Here is a 16,982-nt window from a genome sequence, read left to right as displayed (position 1 = left end):
GCCTTATCTGCGGTGCCAAGCCTCTCAATGTGATGTCTACATCAGAAGCGTCTAACGAGCTCGCCTTCTGCTTTACACGGCGATGCCAGTCTGCACTGTGTGCAAACACCATGCCGCGACACGCTAATAACGATGTCCATCCAACCACAGAAAGCGTCGCCGCTCACGTTCACAGATTAAAAAGAAAACACATTTCGTTATGCTGCCATGTTGCACACGGTGCAAATCGTTAAAAACGGGCAACCAGGGGCACCGCCGAACCCGGCTCGCTGCTTCCTAACAGGAGGAATCTCCCTTCCGACTTCTCACACTGAGAGTGATGAATAATAGTGTTTTGGGGGATATTCTTCGGTGGCCCCGACTATCCCAAACCCCGACAGAAGATTCGGCGTGCCTTGGCTTGCCACGTCCTCCTTGACTCATCAGTACTGAGCAAATTACAGGGTGGAAATGTTTTGTATCGTAAGCAGCGGGGACGATCATTTCCATATCATTCTGATTTTCCCTGCCAGCAGTTTCTCCCTTTCTTTCTGTCTGTCTTTGTCTTTCTCTCCATCACTCTCTCTCTCTCTCTCTCTCTCTCTCTCCGTCTCTCGCTGCCATGCCGCCTCATCAATAAAGTATCCTCCATTCATGCCAGAAAATGATGGGCGTCACCATGACAACAGTATCACAGTGCTCAAGGAGTGAGAGAGTCGGGAAGGGAGAATATGTGTGTGTGTGTGTGTGTGTGTGTGTGTGTGTGTGGGGAGGGGGGGGCAGACAAGAGAGACAGGAAAAAAGAGTGAGAGAGAGAGAGAGAGCATCTAGATTAAGAGAGAGAGAGAGAGAGAGAGGAAGAAAGGGTAAAAAGAAACCTGTGGAGAGACAGAATGACAGGGAGGGAATAAAAGCTGTATGGGGGGGTGGGAGAGACAGAGAGAGGAGAGAGAGACGGGTGGAAGAGGAGAAACAAGGGAGATGTGGAGAGAGAGAGAAAAATAAAAAAAGGGAGGGAGACAGGAAGAGAGAACGAAGAGGAGGAGACATGCAGAGAGAGAGACAGGATGAAACTGAAAGATGAAAAAAATCATGCAACGGAAACAGGGGCAAAGACCAAGGGAATGAAAAAGAAAAAAATCAAACAAACCACAAAGAACGTGACAAACAAGAAGGAAAATAGGAGTGAGACGAGATGAAAAGAAGAGTGAGGCGGAGGGAGAAGAGAAAAAGGGACAGAGAAGGAGGACTGGGTGGTGGACTGGGATTCAATTCAATTAATAGCAGTAAGCCTGACAGCCATGTAATAATCAAAAACCATCCAATTTCTCATTGACGTCAGGTGGGAGGAGAGGGGAGAGACCGAACGAGAGAGAGACACGCAAACAGAACAAAAGAAAGATTAAAAGATAAAGAGCGGAGAGAGAGAGAGAGAGAGGAGGAAAAAGGAGGAGGCAGAGGTTACACGAGACACAAGTGAGGAGGAGGAGCTGCTGTGCTCTTCCATTCCAACAGATGTCAGACCAGCTAACGGCTAACGCTGCTAGCCTTCATATGAGAACCGCCGCTGTTTTTTCTTTTTCAGAGACAAACATCTTTTCAGAGTGAGAGAGATCGTTTCAGTGTCCCGCAGCCAGAGCCGAGCCTGAACGCCGCCTCAGTGCTCACTGTTACTAAAAGTGGGAAGCTTCTTTAAAATGGCATACGATATTAGCTTCTAATGGAGCACCCTGTCATAAATCTCATAAATCATGAAGTAACCTTGTCCAGAATCTATGAATAGGCAAATATTGTTCATTTTAAAAGTTTATGCTGAACGTAAGACTCACGAGTGTGTGCACCGGTGAGGTTTTCTACCCACATCCAGCCCAGTCGCCAGAACAAAACGTTAGCCTTTCCACAAGCCACAGATATGTTAGCTTTGTTAGATATCACGTCCATTTTATTGTTCGTGATTACAGGTATATGAGCTGACTTCTTTATCAGGAGGTGAAGTGCGAGACCGCTTCATCCAACCAACAAAGCGGCTGTCGGGTCACTTTGTAGCCACCTTTGAGGACATTTTAAATGGACTCATCGGGAGATTTTTCAGCCGTGTTCGTGGCAGCTAAAGCAGGTATTTTAGAGCAAAGCATGGCCTTTGCCGAAGCCTAACCTTGAGATTTTGCGCCTAAACCAGACGTTAAGTACAGCACGGTCTAAACCTGAAACCGAGAACTGAAATGTCTTGACGCCAACACTGATTCTGCCGATTTGGTTGCCACATGACACCTGTGTAAGTAAGCTGCTCGCTTGTACATGTCTTAATGTGGAAGCAGCTTTTTAGTGTAAAACTCTGCACATGCTGTACATCATTTTGCACAGTGAAGGTCAAACATCCAAGTGAAGTAAGTCAGTCATTAGAGAACTCAATCTGCTGTGACTGCATCTTTACTTTGCAGATGTTCTCACGCCCACCCCAACCTCCTTTTGGGAATGCTTGAGATCATGTGTGGGACATTGGAAGATGTCTTACATCCCCGGCTGAGGTGTGAACAAACCTGACTTGGATGTTAGAGGAGAGGGAGTGTGTGAGCAAGATGGCTGATGTGAGCAAGAGGTGGACTAATTAAGACATGCACCTTTGATATTTGTCAGTTATGTGAGGATTTCTGCACTGTTTCGTCAGCTTTTGGTATGCAAACACCACAGAAAAGGGGAAAAAAAACCCATAGATGCTCACACGCAGCATATCAAATGTGACAAACTTCAATGGAAAGCGATGAAAAAATATGAGGAAGGCGAGACCGGATGGCTGGATTGCCCCCTTTGATCTTACGGGATTCTTGGTGAATTCTTTAACTGCATTATCCACACTGTTTGGTTGGAGGGGGCGAAAAACAGATTGCAATTTCTGTAAATCACATGAGGATAATGCAGTCTGTCACAAATAAGAGAGAGACGAATCAATAGATATGCTAAAGCAGTCAAAAAACAGTGATGTTAATATTTCTCCTGGCTGACGTGCCAGCCCAAAATCAGCAGCAGAAAATCTACAGTGAACACACACATATATTAATGATTCCTCTGCCAGCATGTGAGAGGGTAAGAGTCCTTTTGGCAAAGAGACTTCTTACATTATGCTCAGAGGTGACCTCAATAAAACCTCCTGATCTTATGCTACCTTTGAGATTAACCGCGGTCTCAACCGTCAATAGACTTGCCAGCCAACACACTCACACACACAAACACACACACACACACACAAAGGGAAGTGATTGGTTTCCTTCAAAGTGTCGGTGGTGGAGGACACTTTGAAGGAGGCCTCCACACAGCAGTGGCAGATGAAACACTTACTGTATATTAGGTATTCATCATAGCCAATCACCATGCAGGACACAGAGGCTATGATGTCACATGACGATGAGAGGGCCACTAGGACTGGGTCAATGGTGACACCTCGTTATCTAGAGAGGGTGTCGATTCCAATATTGTGCTCACTTGCGTAAAAACCAGATTACGTTAATGACAAATAAACCAACGGCCCACAAAGTCAAGCACTGCACATGTGACAAACTGAAGTCCAATTACATAACTCGTCTGAAAAATAAATCACCTGAATTTAAACTCTCCAAAACATTTTCTCTGCCGAGGGTCTAAGTCCAATGCCAAAATCGCTAGATTAACTAATCAGAATTTTATCAGTCAATTATTAATGTTGTCAATTTGAACACACAGGTACTCACAAAGATCCAGCAGGTTGTTTTTTCCCCCACAGGGCTTTACAAAAAGAACTAATAACATTATTGGGCAATAAGTCGGAGAGGGCGTTGATTTGAGGGGCAGCTGAAGAGGCATCGATATCTGTGACACGCAGAGGGATTGCTGGTGTCTGTAATCATTTGATGACTCAATGGATCGACCCAGTCCAGAGTGTGGCGAGGAACACAAACGGCATACTGATGGTGATTGGTACAGAAGCAAACCACTGATTGCAGCCTCACGGCGGCTGATGCTGACATTTTCATCCAATTAGCACAGCTTACCGTCATCAAAGAAAACGAAACTTTGAGACTTGTCTGCATGGAGAGAAAAACCAAAGAGGAGAAACCGGAGAGTCAGTTCAGTCACCTTTTCTGATCAACAGGCGAGCAGTTTCTCAGATTTTACACAAACACACACACACACACACACACACACACACACACACACACAGACAAAGACACACTTTCTGGTTAACAGGCACACATATGAATATCTCTGCTGAACAGAAGCTTCATTTCCTGCCCTCCTTTACCTCATGCATATTAAATATCATTTTCCAGAGAAAATCCCTCAATGTCTCGTCTTTGTCGGGATCAGAAAAATCTTATCTTGATTACCGTCTACAGGCTATTACCAAAAATTGGATTTTATCAGTGATAGCAGTTGTGTGTTCGGCAAGTGCAAAGAAACCCAAAGGCCGCAATGAAGAGATCAACATGAAAAAAATGACACGTATGGCCACCATTTCTCATGTGGCAAAGGGCTTGAATTAATGGCTTCAGTTTAGTATTCCGATCATTTCTGCAGAATGTCACAGAAAGATTTTCACAGTGAAACGTCACGCCACCGGCCTGGAAAAGACATGTTATTATAACGAAGGAACATAGTGGGCCGATTCAGAAATATTCAGCAATTTTCCTGTTGAACAGAGTTAATTATATCCAGGATCTTTACAGTTGCTCCCGTCAGAAAATAAACTGAAAGGCTGCTGTGCAGAAATACAGTAATAAGTAATAATCCTCCTGCTCTAACAGATGATCGTGTATTTTTGAACTCATTGAACATGTTGTATGGCATTTCAAAGGTCGGGTCAGGTTTTGAACGCATGTAAGCATTTTATTTTTTCACATTTCTGTTTTTCAAGAAATACCAGATTCAACTTTTCAGCTTTCAAATTATGAAACAGTTTTTCTGTTTGATTTGAGGTGGCACAAAAAAAAAAGAAAGAAAGAAAGAAAAAATCCCACAGGAGGATTATGCAAATCGAGGCGAAGTGGAGAGCCGGCGAGATCGATCAAAGGTGACAGCAATTTAGGGAGAAATTATGGTACAGTCATCACAAATAGGGCACACAATCGGCAGTGCACAGCACACAGCACCGAGCCTCTCTGTGAACAGCATCACAGAGCAAGAGGGAAAATACAATTACACATACACAATACATCATGACTCAAAATACTGACAACTCGTCACTCTGTGACAGCCGCTCGTCAATGCTGTAAGCACCGTCTTCATCCTCAGCGTCCTACAATCATTCACGGGTTTCAAAGCTCGGACCATGTTACAGGATGAAGCGGTATTTGTTAATCAGTCAGAGGAGTGGCTGATATTCTCATCAATGCGTTGCATCATCGGCAGTCTGCGCGATGTGTGTATTGTGCTGCGCGGCAAAATCCCAGGAGGGAAGTGAGCAGCACAAGTTGGCCTCTAAAAACCGGCTCCTCCGAACAAGTCGGAGCAGGACTAATTATCTCTGTGGGCTTTCATCTTTTTTCATTTCTGTAATTCTCCGTTCTTTCTGCGCCCGTTATAATCTCGTCCTGTTCCCTTTATCTCACAGCTGTACAGCATTACACTCCAAATGAGCTGGTCCACTCGGCAGCCGTATCGGCCCGCTGTGGCACAGTGAACACAGATACGCCAGAAATTAATACCTGAAGAGATGTGTCCCGCTGATAATATACTTACGTGGAATATGAATGTATTCCCCCAGAAAGACCCTTTGTTCCCCCTCCTTCTCCTCCTCCTCCTCCTCCTCCTCCTCTGGAGTAATGGTTTATTTTACCCCCTCGCAGCAGTGACATGAATGTTTGACGTGTGAATGTTGGTGATTTTAATTCAAGGATCCGACATGCAGCGACAGGATTCTCAGTCTGAGTTGGTGCCAAACAAGACTGTGAAGCGAAGGATTTTAAAAACGAGAACCTTTTGAAGTGCTGCAAATTCTTTGTAAATAATTAAAAATACCAAATCAAAATCTGTGAGTCACAGGTAACAGACCTGTTTTCATGATGTGAATACAAATTCGACTGAAATTCTTTTTTAAAAATCTGCTCATTTCTTTAATAGCAGTGCAGTAGGGCACTGTGGCTCTTAAATGCATGTTTAAAACTGTCATTTTCATTTTTATCATTTTATTTTTATAATTGTGGAATCTTTACATCATCCCATGTGCAATTAATTATCATTCAATCTTATCTCTGCTCTGCTGCTGCTTTTCCCAGACTGATAACTCAAGTTTCAGCTAATTTAAAAGAGTACTTTCTGTTGCACAATATGCAAATGAAATCATGATTATATATTGTTTGTGAATTTTTAGTTAATTAACAGCTCTGATAAGGATATGCACTTGACTCCTGACTTCTTTCATAAGAACATATGCTAATTAGGAGAAACTTGTAAAATAACGTAAGAAGGGACATCACCGCAGTAACTGCTGACTGCTGCTCGCTGTACTGTTTGCTGTGGTTATCTTTGCCTGTAGCTAATTGCTACTGTTAGCAGTTTGTTTTATTTTGTTTGTGTCTTGTGTCAGATGGCGTACAGTTGTTTAGAATATGTCCTTTCTTGCAATCTTGTGAACGTTTTGTTTACTTATTAGACCACACGCTAAAAGAACTTGTGAAACTTAGCAAAGCCCGTGCACATCTTCCAGCTGAAGCTAAGGCGGGCTGTCGGGCTACCGCCTCTAGAGGCGTTACAGGACAGGACGGCACACGGCTAGCTAGTTACCGTGCTAACTTCAGTCGACACCTCTGATGCACAATACATAGACGTCTTCCACGTAAGGTCAACACTGTTTTTTCTTCACTCTCTGTTGATAACGCTGGTTTATTTTTTTGAATGGTTTTCTGGCCATATGCTTCAAATTGCACCTTTAAGATTGCTCAATTTATGAAAAGTGAACAGCCAAAGCAACCACAGCATTTTGCGCTGCTGTGCAGATATTGGTTTTGTGAACTAACTATAACTCTCTGGGCATAGATTGTTTAAATAATAAAATATCACTAATATAAAAATATTTCCCTCTATTTTTCTGTGCTGTTTTATACAATTTCAAAACTCAGTGAAAACCCTGCATGCTCACATTGATTTTCAGACAGCCCAGACGCACGCAGGAAGCCTTTTTGTTAAGGCGGCGGCCTCTTTGTGGGGTATTCTCCGAGAGAAACAGTCAAGTAGCAGCGGCCACAGCAGCTCGAGAGTCTCAGAGAGCCATTTGAAAAGCTAAGTGAGTGATCGATGACAGAAGTCAATTATCACCTCGCGGATCTGTCAGAGGCGGCCGTGCGGGGTGAGCGTCACACACCACCCACCTCTGAGTAGCCATCAACAAGCGCGGACACAAGTCCAGGCAGGCGGGAAAACACTGGAGACGCAGTGGATGACAGGCAGGCCTTTACACTAGCATTACCTCCACAGGCTCTGATAGCGGTAGGAAAACCCCTCTTACGTTTTACGTCCTGCGTCTGCACAACATATTTCACAAGCAGGCAAAATGAATGCACTGAATTAAAAAAAACAAACAAAAACAAAACATTTCTTCAATTCTTTGTGACATTGTTTGATTTGCCAAATAATTAGTTTTGTGAATGTAGTGTTCGGTACAGCTTGCAGCAGAGTGCGAGGCTCCAACAATGGGTGCATACTGTTATGTAAGGAGGCAGATTTTTCCTGCTCTAATGGGCTGAGGAGATTCGCCTTAACCAAGAGGCTTTGCTACTCAGCCAAAAGGACCTGCGCTGGAGGGACTGAACTAATGTGACAGGGATCTGTAAGCCGACAAATGGGCACCGAACCTGGGGAAGCCATGGTGCATTTCAGAAATGAATTTATGCATTAGAGCAGAGTAAGGTGGGTGGAAAAGTTTAAGCATATCTTATGTACTTTTAGGTACAACAAAGCTAAGATTTTCAGGTCTGAATATGAGGATTAATTACAAAATTATCTCGCTTATTTTCTAAGTTTAAGATAGTTAATTAAAACATTTAACTAATTTAACACGATTTGGATGGCAGCAGGTTGCATTGGTGAGAGGAATAAACTGCAGTAAATGGGAATAACACGGATTTTATTCTTCTGGCTGCAGTCAATGAAAAATAAAAATCTATCCTGCGCTTGTGCATTAGTGAATACAATAACCACTTGGCAGCTTTCCCGGGAAACGTTTGATGTCTGCACGTGTTGCCAGCATGATTCAGCACATTGAGTTTTATTTGTGTCCACCTGAGGGGCAAACGAACAGCGAAGATTCAAACATCACAGAGTTTCCTTTGGGTCTTAAAAGCTTCTTGAACCATTCTCAAGTCTGTCTGACAATCCTGCTCGTGAGCCTGAGGTGAAGCTCTTTGTTAGGTAGGGGTTGGCATGCAGACGTCACATGTTTTTAGGTCAGGTGTCGTATGTTACGGGGTCCTGGTCTGCTTGTATGGCAGACAGAGGTGGTGCAAGTCCTCTGTCTTATTGTGTTTTGTGGTTTATGCATGCATGTCGGCAGGTTCTCTGCTTACCGTTGACCTCCTGAGCTCCTGCATCTGTGAAAAGCATGCTCATCACCTCCTCGAAGTTGCAGCTGGGCTCGGATGCATGGCTGTCCTGGCCCACGTGGTGCAACATTCTCTTCAGAACGTCGTCCAGGGAGGCGGCCGTCTCATCCAGCAGGATGGTCGCCCGTGCCAGAAAGCCATCGAGGTCCCGGTGTGCCCGAACTTCTTCTTCAAAGTTCATCAGCTTCACATACTGTGGAAAAAATCGAATTCTTTCAGAGTCTGACATAGTTCTACTTGACCTTTGTGTGCTGATCGTGCCAATCAATGTCATTTTAAAGATTAGAATCCATCTGTTGTATTCGGGAAATTAAGATGAGGAAAACATGCCTGCCGAGCTACCATTCAACTCAACTACCGGTTACGTCACGCTTTTCAGGACTATTCAAAGAAGTTTTTGTCCGATAAACCAGGCGGACACCAGGGATTAAATATTATTTTAATCCCGAACTGATCGACCACAATTCATTTCATAATCCAGACAGACTGCTTCAGTTTGGATTTTTGGATCCATGGGTGCCACTCTGGGTACCAGACTGATCCTACACAAAGTGTCCTGAAGCTTTGACCTTAAAGTATCCCTCTATACCACCCCTTCTGAGCCAAAGGGTGCAGTTTTTCACATAGCAGAACAGCATGGAGACGACACCTCTCCAAAGTTTGTCAAGATTGGTGCAGTGGTGTCTGAGAATAACCTGAGAGACAGACAAATGGACAGAGAGATGAACACAGCTCGATTAAGAGCCCAGACACCCACCGGTCCTCGATTTCATTGATTGTGTGATTGACAGAAATTCTGAGGAGGAATGGATTCCCTGCTGTTCTTTTGAAAATAAAACAAGCACTGAGCAGTGAGTCCATGTCTCGAGTCTTTGGAGTTATTTGTGGCAGGAACCCTATAAATAAATTTGATTTTGTTTTGTTTGTAGCAATGAGTCAAGACTCAGGTTTTCAGCTCAGGTTAAGTGATTAAAAGGTTAAGAAACTGAATTCATTTGGCCTTGTTTTTTGAACAAAATTTCATAAAAGTACATTGAAGAAACAAGGCCCAACAAAGTGAAATCTCTGACAGGCTTGTACCGAGGAAGCCGAACTCCTCACAGCTTTGGTCAGCAAGTTTAAACTGATGCCGTCTGTGTGCTGCTGTAAACTCCTTAATAATTATAACAACTTCAGCTACACATCATCTGTAAAAAGAGAGTTTACAAAGTGCTATGACAGATGAAGTAAACTTGAACTCTGGAGGTAGTGGAGCATCCATTTGTCTGGTTTGTTTGGTAACAACATTAACATATTAGAGGTGATTTGTATTCTATTTGCACACGACAACATCTTATTGCAGTCTGGCTTTCATGCTCACTTATGTTGGTCAGCCTTTATACGGTCCCATTGGGAAACACACTCAGAGACCTTGGGATTGATTTACAAAGCCACAGTATGCAGATGATACGCAGCTGCGCACACATCACTATCAGTCCCATGGATGAATTGGTTCACTGTGTGGACTGCAGCATCACAGAATGCATGAAGTCAGACGTCAGTATGCAGTTTTGTGATTCTGATTTCGGTTTGGTAGTGCAGTCCTCTCTCTGTCGGGAGGACTCTGAACAGACGCCTGCACTCCCTCCTCACTCGCAGGCTTGATTACAGTAATTCTCTCTTGTCTGGTCTACCCTGGAATGTCTTGAAGTGCAGATGATCTGAAATGCAGCAGCAGCAGGTGTGTTGGCTAAGTCCTGAATCAAAGGACACCTTACAAATGTTGTGAAGTCCTGTCACAGAGAGCAGACTTTAAAATACTGCTCACAGTTTTTAAATCACTCCACTTACTGATTTAAAGTGTGACCTGAGTGTCTGACACTTTGGTATGCTCCTCTGACAGTATTTGGTTTCTGCGCCGGGACTAAGACTCTGAGTACTGAGAGAACCGGCAAGCAGTTTTAAATGAAAATGCTAAGAGCTAAGAATGCTAAGAATTCACACCATCACTTTATTCAGAATGTCTGTAAGCGACACATTTAATTATTCTTATTGCAGCATATATCTTGTCTGGGATTACTTTGACCTTCAGTTTTATTCTATCATTTCATCCCTTTAAATATGTCTGATTTACTGTATGAAGTACAACAAAACCTGAAATAACGATTTGTTTCCTATAAGCAGTCTCATTTCTCTGGATGAACCACCACTGAAATCAGCCGCTGATGTGCTTGTTTGGAATGAAAATCTGCATCCAGCACACTGGTCCGTCTGTGAACGAAGACGTTTTCCCACAATGCAGAGTGTTCATTCATACAGAAAGCCAATTAAGATAAGAGACACACAGAACCTCAGGCTAGCCATTAAAACTACAGGAGCATACAGGCAGCATCATCAGAGATGTTTTGGCAAACCATCTGAAAATACCTTGTATCAGCCAACAGAAGTGATCTCACTGGGATTTCCTGAGCTTCTCTATAAGCAGCAAGATTCAATTACATTCTAAGTGATCAGATTTATTAAGACGGACCAAATTCTGCTGCTTACCTTTGCTAAAGCACCACAGTCGGCTCCTAATATGGAACAACAGTGAAGTGGCACGAGAAGATAAACAGCAGCAGACAGCAGTTTCACTGAAGATATTCGCCCTGACAGCAGAGCTGCTCAGTTGTCAAGCATATCTTACATAAATTGGATTGGTTTTACAAACCTCAGTGTGCTTCGACACCAGTGAACAATGGAGCTGTGGGCTGCTATGGTACGTATGGAAAGATGAGTCACAGACCAGGACCCAAAGGCAAAAAGTCTTGATTAGGACGTCCTTAGATGTAATGAAGCTTAAAATAAGGTACTGAGTATGAGAAAGAAAGACTACATCATTTACAAAAATATTCTTTCCAGTCTTATGTTCACTGGTACTACTTCATAACCACATCCATCAAAGATATTTCCTCTACCTTCACTTACAAAGAGCACAGTGGAAGGCAGCACCCATTTGATGTGCAGTGGATAAACGACCAAGTGGTGTGAAAAGAGTACCAACGTTATGACTGATGTTTGTTTCACTCGGTGAAAGAAACATTTAATCGTGTGCACAGCGTATTTTGCAGCTTCCTCATGTGATCTGGGGTTTGAGGCGTTGAGTTTAAATCAGGTTTCCTTCACAGAGAAAATTCACTCCTGATTTAAGCTGAGCGAGACTGACAGACATCTGCATTCATTATCAACAACGTGCTAAACATCTTGACTGCCAAAGATCACCGTTTCTTTGAAGTAATACTGCATTAAGTGAATGGATATTTAGGCTTACCCTTCTTGATGTGTTCAGTAACACGCAGCCAGAGTCGTCAGCATCTGAGGACAAACAGAAGAAGAATTAGACACTTAAAGTGTTCCAGAATAAAACGTCATCATATATCGTGTCTAAGCAGTGAATCTACGCTGCTCACTCAGTTATCTCAGCACAAAATGCTACCTGGCCACACATCAGCAGCAGGTGTGAAAGGCAACACGTGGCATGACCTTGTTCGTTTCAAGCATAGCCCATTTCAAACGCATTTGTATACAAAAGGTGAGTTAAAAGTCGATCAAATAGATGGCAGCAAATGTTTCCTCGCCCCTCAATCCTTGCTTGAACTGGAAGTCTTTCTGGTCCGCCATCTTGCATGCTGTCCCAAAGCTCTTACTGTTGCTCTGAGGAGCCGTGCGCCAGCCGACACGATCCCTTATTGGATATCTGTCACAGATTTGACGATGAAGCTGATCAGATCGATCGGATCCATTGCAACATTACTGGAGTTTCATCCCAGAGTGAAGACAGATTTAACTGTTAACTCATGTTGAATATCTGTCTTAATTGCAGGTCTGGATGACAAAAGAACTTTTTTAAATCATTAGAAAGCCATTTCCTTTTCATGATCTCTTACTTCAAAGATTAAATCTGAGTGGACAAGCTCTCCGTCGGCTTGTTACATCATTTAGGCAGGTGTTTGTTGAGAACAAACATACAGAGAACAAACATGGCCGCTCGGCAGTGATAACCACATGTTTTATTGGAATTAGCACAGTGCATGTGTGCAGACACAAACTCCATAAAAAGTGTCCACAGCTGTTAAAGCAACTGACCGCCGATCATCATCAGACACTGACAACATGTTTCCTGGTTTCCTCCTCATCTCTTCATGCTTCCTTCTAGGAGGGACTAAGACATCAAGTGAAGGTAATATGGATGCACTTTAAGGGAACTGGGACCGGACTGGAGACTTGGTCAAGATCAAGAACAGGATCAATACATTTTACATCACATTTTCATGTTAAATTCTCAAAAATAAACTCTGCTGCATCTGCCTGAACAGACAGACCAGGATGGAAAAATAAAGATCCCATAAAACGTGTTGGAGGTTTATGTTTATTTGGCAAATTACTTCATCACAGTTGTTCACATGTCTATAACACAGAGGGAGAGAATTAAAAAAAAAAAACGTGTTTAACCATTCTGGATACTGCACGTAGGATTTTTAGATTACTAAAACTCACAGTATAATTATTCAGTACAAATAATTTCTTAAGTATAGCTCTTAAATATTTCATCAACTCTGGCAACCAAAAACAACATCTGGCTGTTATCCTGCTATCCGTTAAAAATGACTATCTTGTTCTGTACATTTTAAACATAACTATTAAGCCATTTTTTGCCTTTAATACAGAGTAGACAATGAAAAGATGACAGGAAACGAGTGGAGAGTGTCAGAGAGAGACGGGGAATGAGATGAACAACAAAATGCTGTGTTTGATGGCGAGCACTTTAAACCCTGAGGGCACCGGGGCAACTTCAGGTTTTAAACAATATACAAGCATCTGCTGTTGTTGAGCCAGAAAATTACGAGTTAAAACACTCAGCGTTTTGGTGCAAACCTGCAGTGACATGGCGATTGTATTGTTCTGTATTTTGCATTTTAAAGCCATGGCGCATTCATTACTGAATCCTGAAATAAAGATCACAAGTAACAACCACTCAGCCGGTAAAGAAAAGAAGCCTGAGACCCTTTTTTCTAATAGTGATGAAAATGTCAAGAGGCAAGTCTCTAAATGCTCTCATTGAACAGGGATTGGAAGTTCTCTGCTGATAAGGCTTTAATACACACGTCTGTGGGGCTGAGGCGAGTGCTCAGATAAAGTACAAAGGTCTGGATTTTCCCAGTGTCGGTAAAAAAAGGAAAAAGAGGAAAAACCTTTTATGTTAGAAAACAATACGGGGACAAACCGAGGGAACGGCGCTTTCAACACACTTCAGTCCCTCAACTAGCAGGCTGTCGGTAGCCTGCTGACTCTCATAAAACAGTCCGCCACCGCGTTACATAACGCAGTTATCGCCGTTTACTGTGGGGAGGACGTTATTAGGTTACCATGGGCTTTCCTCCTCTGCTCCGCGTGATGCACTATGTCAGCTCCGACTGGAAATCAATCAGTGCTTAACTCCTCCCTCCAGCAATGGAAAAGCAAGACCCCCCCCCCCCCCTTTAACAAGCCACTAAGCCTTAGGAAAGCGTCAGGATATCATAATATCAATAATCCAGGATCCACAAGTGAGTGTGTTTGAGCATGAGTCTGCAGGAGAAGGGGGGAGGCTTTGATCGCCACACCAAACACCTTGCCATCATAAAACCCTGCAGGCTGCGGAGGAAAAAGGAAAGCCCCAGCCCCTGCCTCTGTGATGAGACTGTGGCAGGGGGCACGTGTCGTGAGCAGTGGATTTGGTTCATCAAAGCCTCACAATCAAAAAGGCACACGGTCGGGCTTATCCGCTCCCAGAGGGAAGAGGGAGTGGTGGCTCTAATTGCTGTCAGGCTGCAGCTGTAAGGAAATATTCATATATTCATATAAGATTACCTCTTCCCAATGATCACCTCCTTCTAATGGCCTCTGCAGGTCTCAATATACTGTGTGGCTTAAAGTAATCCAGGAGAATTTCAGGGTTTAGGGATTAGGGAGAGGAAGTGTTAAAAAAAAGTGACATGGGCTTGTTTCCCTACTTGGTTCCTTATTTGATCATGGTGGCAATACAACCGTTGATTATGTTCCGTCCACCCCGAGTGTTATGTAATCTCAGAGTGAAGTGTTGTATTATTTTAGTCATTAAGGGTGGCAGGCTGGTGAATTACTGTGTGATAGGAGAGATCTTGTGTCCAAACAGGCTCAAGTGTCCTTGGGCGTCGTGTTTGAAACAGGACACACTTTTCAAATACGTGTTTGGTAGTGTAGGAAAAGGTTCAATTTAATTGGTATGGAATTTTCCACTTTCAGAATACTAAGAATACATTCAGCATCAGTGTCCTAAACTTTCACGTTTGATGTCCCCATTTATTGTTAAAGTCTGCATAAAACAGTATGGATGCACCCATCATGTCACCATTTGACCTTATTAAGCAGACTGTTGAATCCAATCCACATTAGAATACGTCATTTGTATGTTAATGTAAAATATTTAAATTCTCTGTTGTTGTCCGGTTGTCCATAAAAGGACAAGAGAAAATCCTGTGCAGACAGTTAAACACCAGGTTCTACTGTAATTTCACTGTAAATCTGTATGGTGGCTGAACTGTTTGGACAGTTGGAACAAAATGTATATGTAAATATATAAATATATAAATGATTAAATGTATTTTCTTTACTTTTGCGTGAGTGTGATAGTGCAGTTTCTCGTCATTGTCATAAAACTCAGTTTTCTGTTGCTGTACATTCATCAAGTCATGGTGTGCTGTGGAAATCAAAATGATGAGCTTTATTCTGTAACATTCCTCATCAAGGTTAAATCACAGCCAAGCAGCATAAAACTCATGCATTCACTTAAACTGCTGTTCACAGCAGAACGTTCAACAATCATGAAAACTTCCAGTCATAATCATTAAAACAAATCTGACTGAAACCTTTTTAAGGAGAGTCTGCAAGTTTATTCAATACCTGCAATATTTCTGACAGAATCCCATATTCCACATTGTTTTGTACAAAATAAGTCAAGCCCTGGTGGAAAAAATAAAAGAAACTCAAAGCTTCACTGAAGCAAACACACGTCCTTGCTAATGATAATATTTTAGAAATCGGCTTCTCGGGCAGCTGTTACCCTCAGGCTGTTTATCAGCAGCGGAGAGCAATCTGTATGGAAATATGTAGATCTTACCTTCTCACTTACTGTAAATCACCCTGTACATGTGTGTCAGTGCAACAAAGGGTATGTGTGTGAAAGACCGATTACCGTTTAATTATTAATGAGCTGAGAAACGTGGGATTAACACGCAAACCCTAAGAATCCGACGAACCGAGAGATGAACACATGAATGGACGCTCTGCCCTGACTTCTCTGTTTCATCCATTCATCCAAAGGTGCTGAGGTCATCAAACAGGACACTTAAAACTCCACCTCCAACACCCAACCAAGCCCGAAATCAGTGACAGGGGACAACTCTGGTGGAGGCCATCACCTACTGAAAATGTGTTTGACTTCTTGCCAGGAACACAGACACAGCTGTCACTCTGGTTATAATAAGGACCGAATGGGTAGTAGCCCAGATACCTCATATAAAACCCCCGCAGAACAACCTCACAGGACTTTCTGGGGGGACATGAACCTAAGCCTTCTTCAAGCTTCCCCACTCCCCCCCACCCACCCAGTAAAACTACGGTAAAGGTAAAGATCTGAGTCGGCTGTTCAGTGACAAGTGTGGAATTTTCATTGCTCCTCCTGGATCTGAGGTGCAACGATGAGGAGCCTCCTTCCAGGACCCAATGATTGGAGGGCACCTTGTTTACAAAATGGGAGCCACCACCTTGGTGTGCCATTCTGCAGGCTACGACACTGAAGAGGGATTTCAGCCCAGCAACGCAACACTAAAGCTTTCAATTACTACTGTTCCTATAACTTTAAATTTAAAAACAAAAATTTTAAAAAAGGGAATGTTTTGTCCAATACCGTGTACTATATGTTCATGAAACAAACCCCACACAGCATCATCAAGGTCAAGTGATGACCTTGGCCAAAGCCGAAATCCTCAAGTTCCCAGGCTGAGAGAAGCCTGCCTTTCCTCATGACTTTCCAATATTCAGTCAAATTGATTGAACTGAAAAGGAACGGAGCCCAGCTCTGGCAGATATATAATCATGAAATCAATTCTATTTATGGAGAGCATTTGACAGCTTTGTGACAAAGTTCTCTGAAGAATGGATAGGATCGTGTCAAAACAACAAATAAACCCAGAGAGACGACAAACAGCATCCTTGAATTACATTTTCAGTAAGCTCCTCAAAATTCATTTGATTAGCTGCCAATACTGAGCAGAATGTTTAACGGACTCTTCAGCCCTCACAGGAGGATGGTGAGCTCTCTACAGACACCATCACTGTCTGCGTATGTGTGGAAAGAGTGAAAATTATCATTCACAGATAAGAGTTCACGAAGGT

General features: G+C 42.9%; 1 protein-coding gene across 5 annotated transcripts in view; it reads right to left on the bottom strand.

Moving 5' to 3' along the window:
- The window catches only part of slc4a11 (solute carrier family 4 member 11), a 95,449-nt gene that overhangs the window by 28,377 nt on the left and 50,090 nt on the right, over positions 1-16,982 (bottom strand). For all 5 annotated transcript variants that reach the window (XR_006845337.1, XM_046412086.1, XM_046412083.1 and 2 more), the window contains exons 4-5: positions 11,839-11,882; positions 8,514-8,742 (exon numbers count right to left, since the gene is read on the bottom strand). Coding sequence is in view for 4 of the 5 variants with exons in the window: in XM_046412086.1 (XP_046268042.1) it covers positions 8,514-8,742; positions 11,839-11,882 (273 nt within the window). In the remaining variant the exon portion in view is untranslated. The remainder of the gene's footprint in view (positions 1-8,513; positions 8,743-11,838; positions 11,883-16,982) is intronic.

The sequence above is a fragment of the Scatophagus argus genome, chromosome 15 (assembly GCF_020382885.2).
Source record: "Scatophagus argus isolate fScaArg1 chromosome 15, fScaArg1.pri, whole genome shotgun sequence".
Taxonomy (NCBI): domain Eukaryota; kingdom Metazoa; phylum Chordata; class Actinopteri; family Scatophagidae; genus Scatophagus; species Scatophagus argus.
The sequence above is the reverse complement of the archived record's forward strand: the minus strand, read 5'-3'. Positions and strand labels throughout refer to the sequence as shown.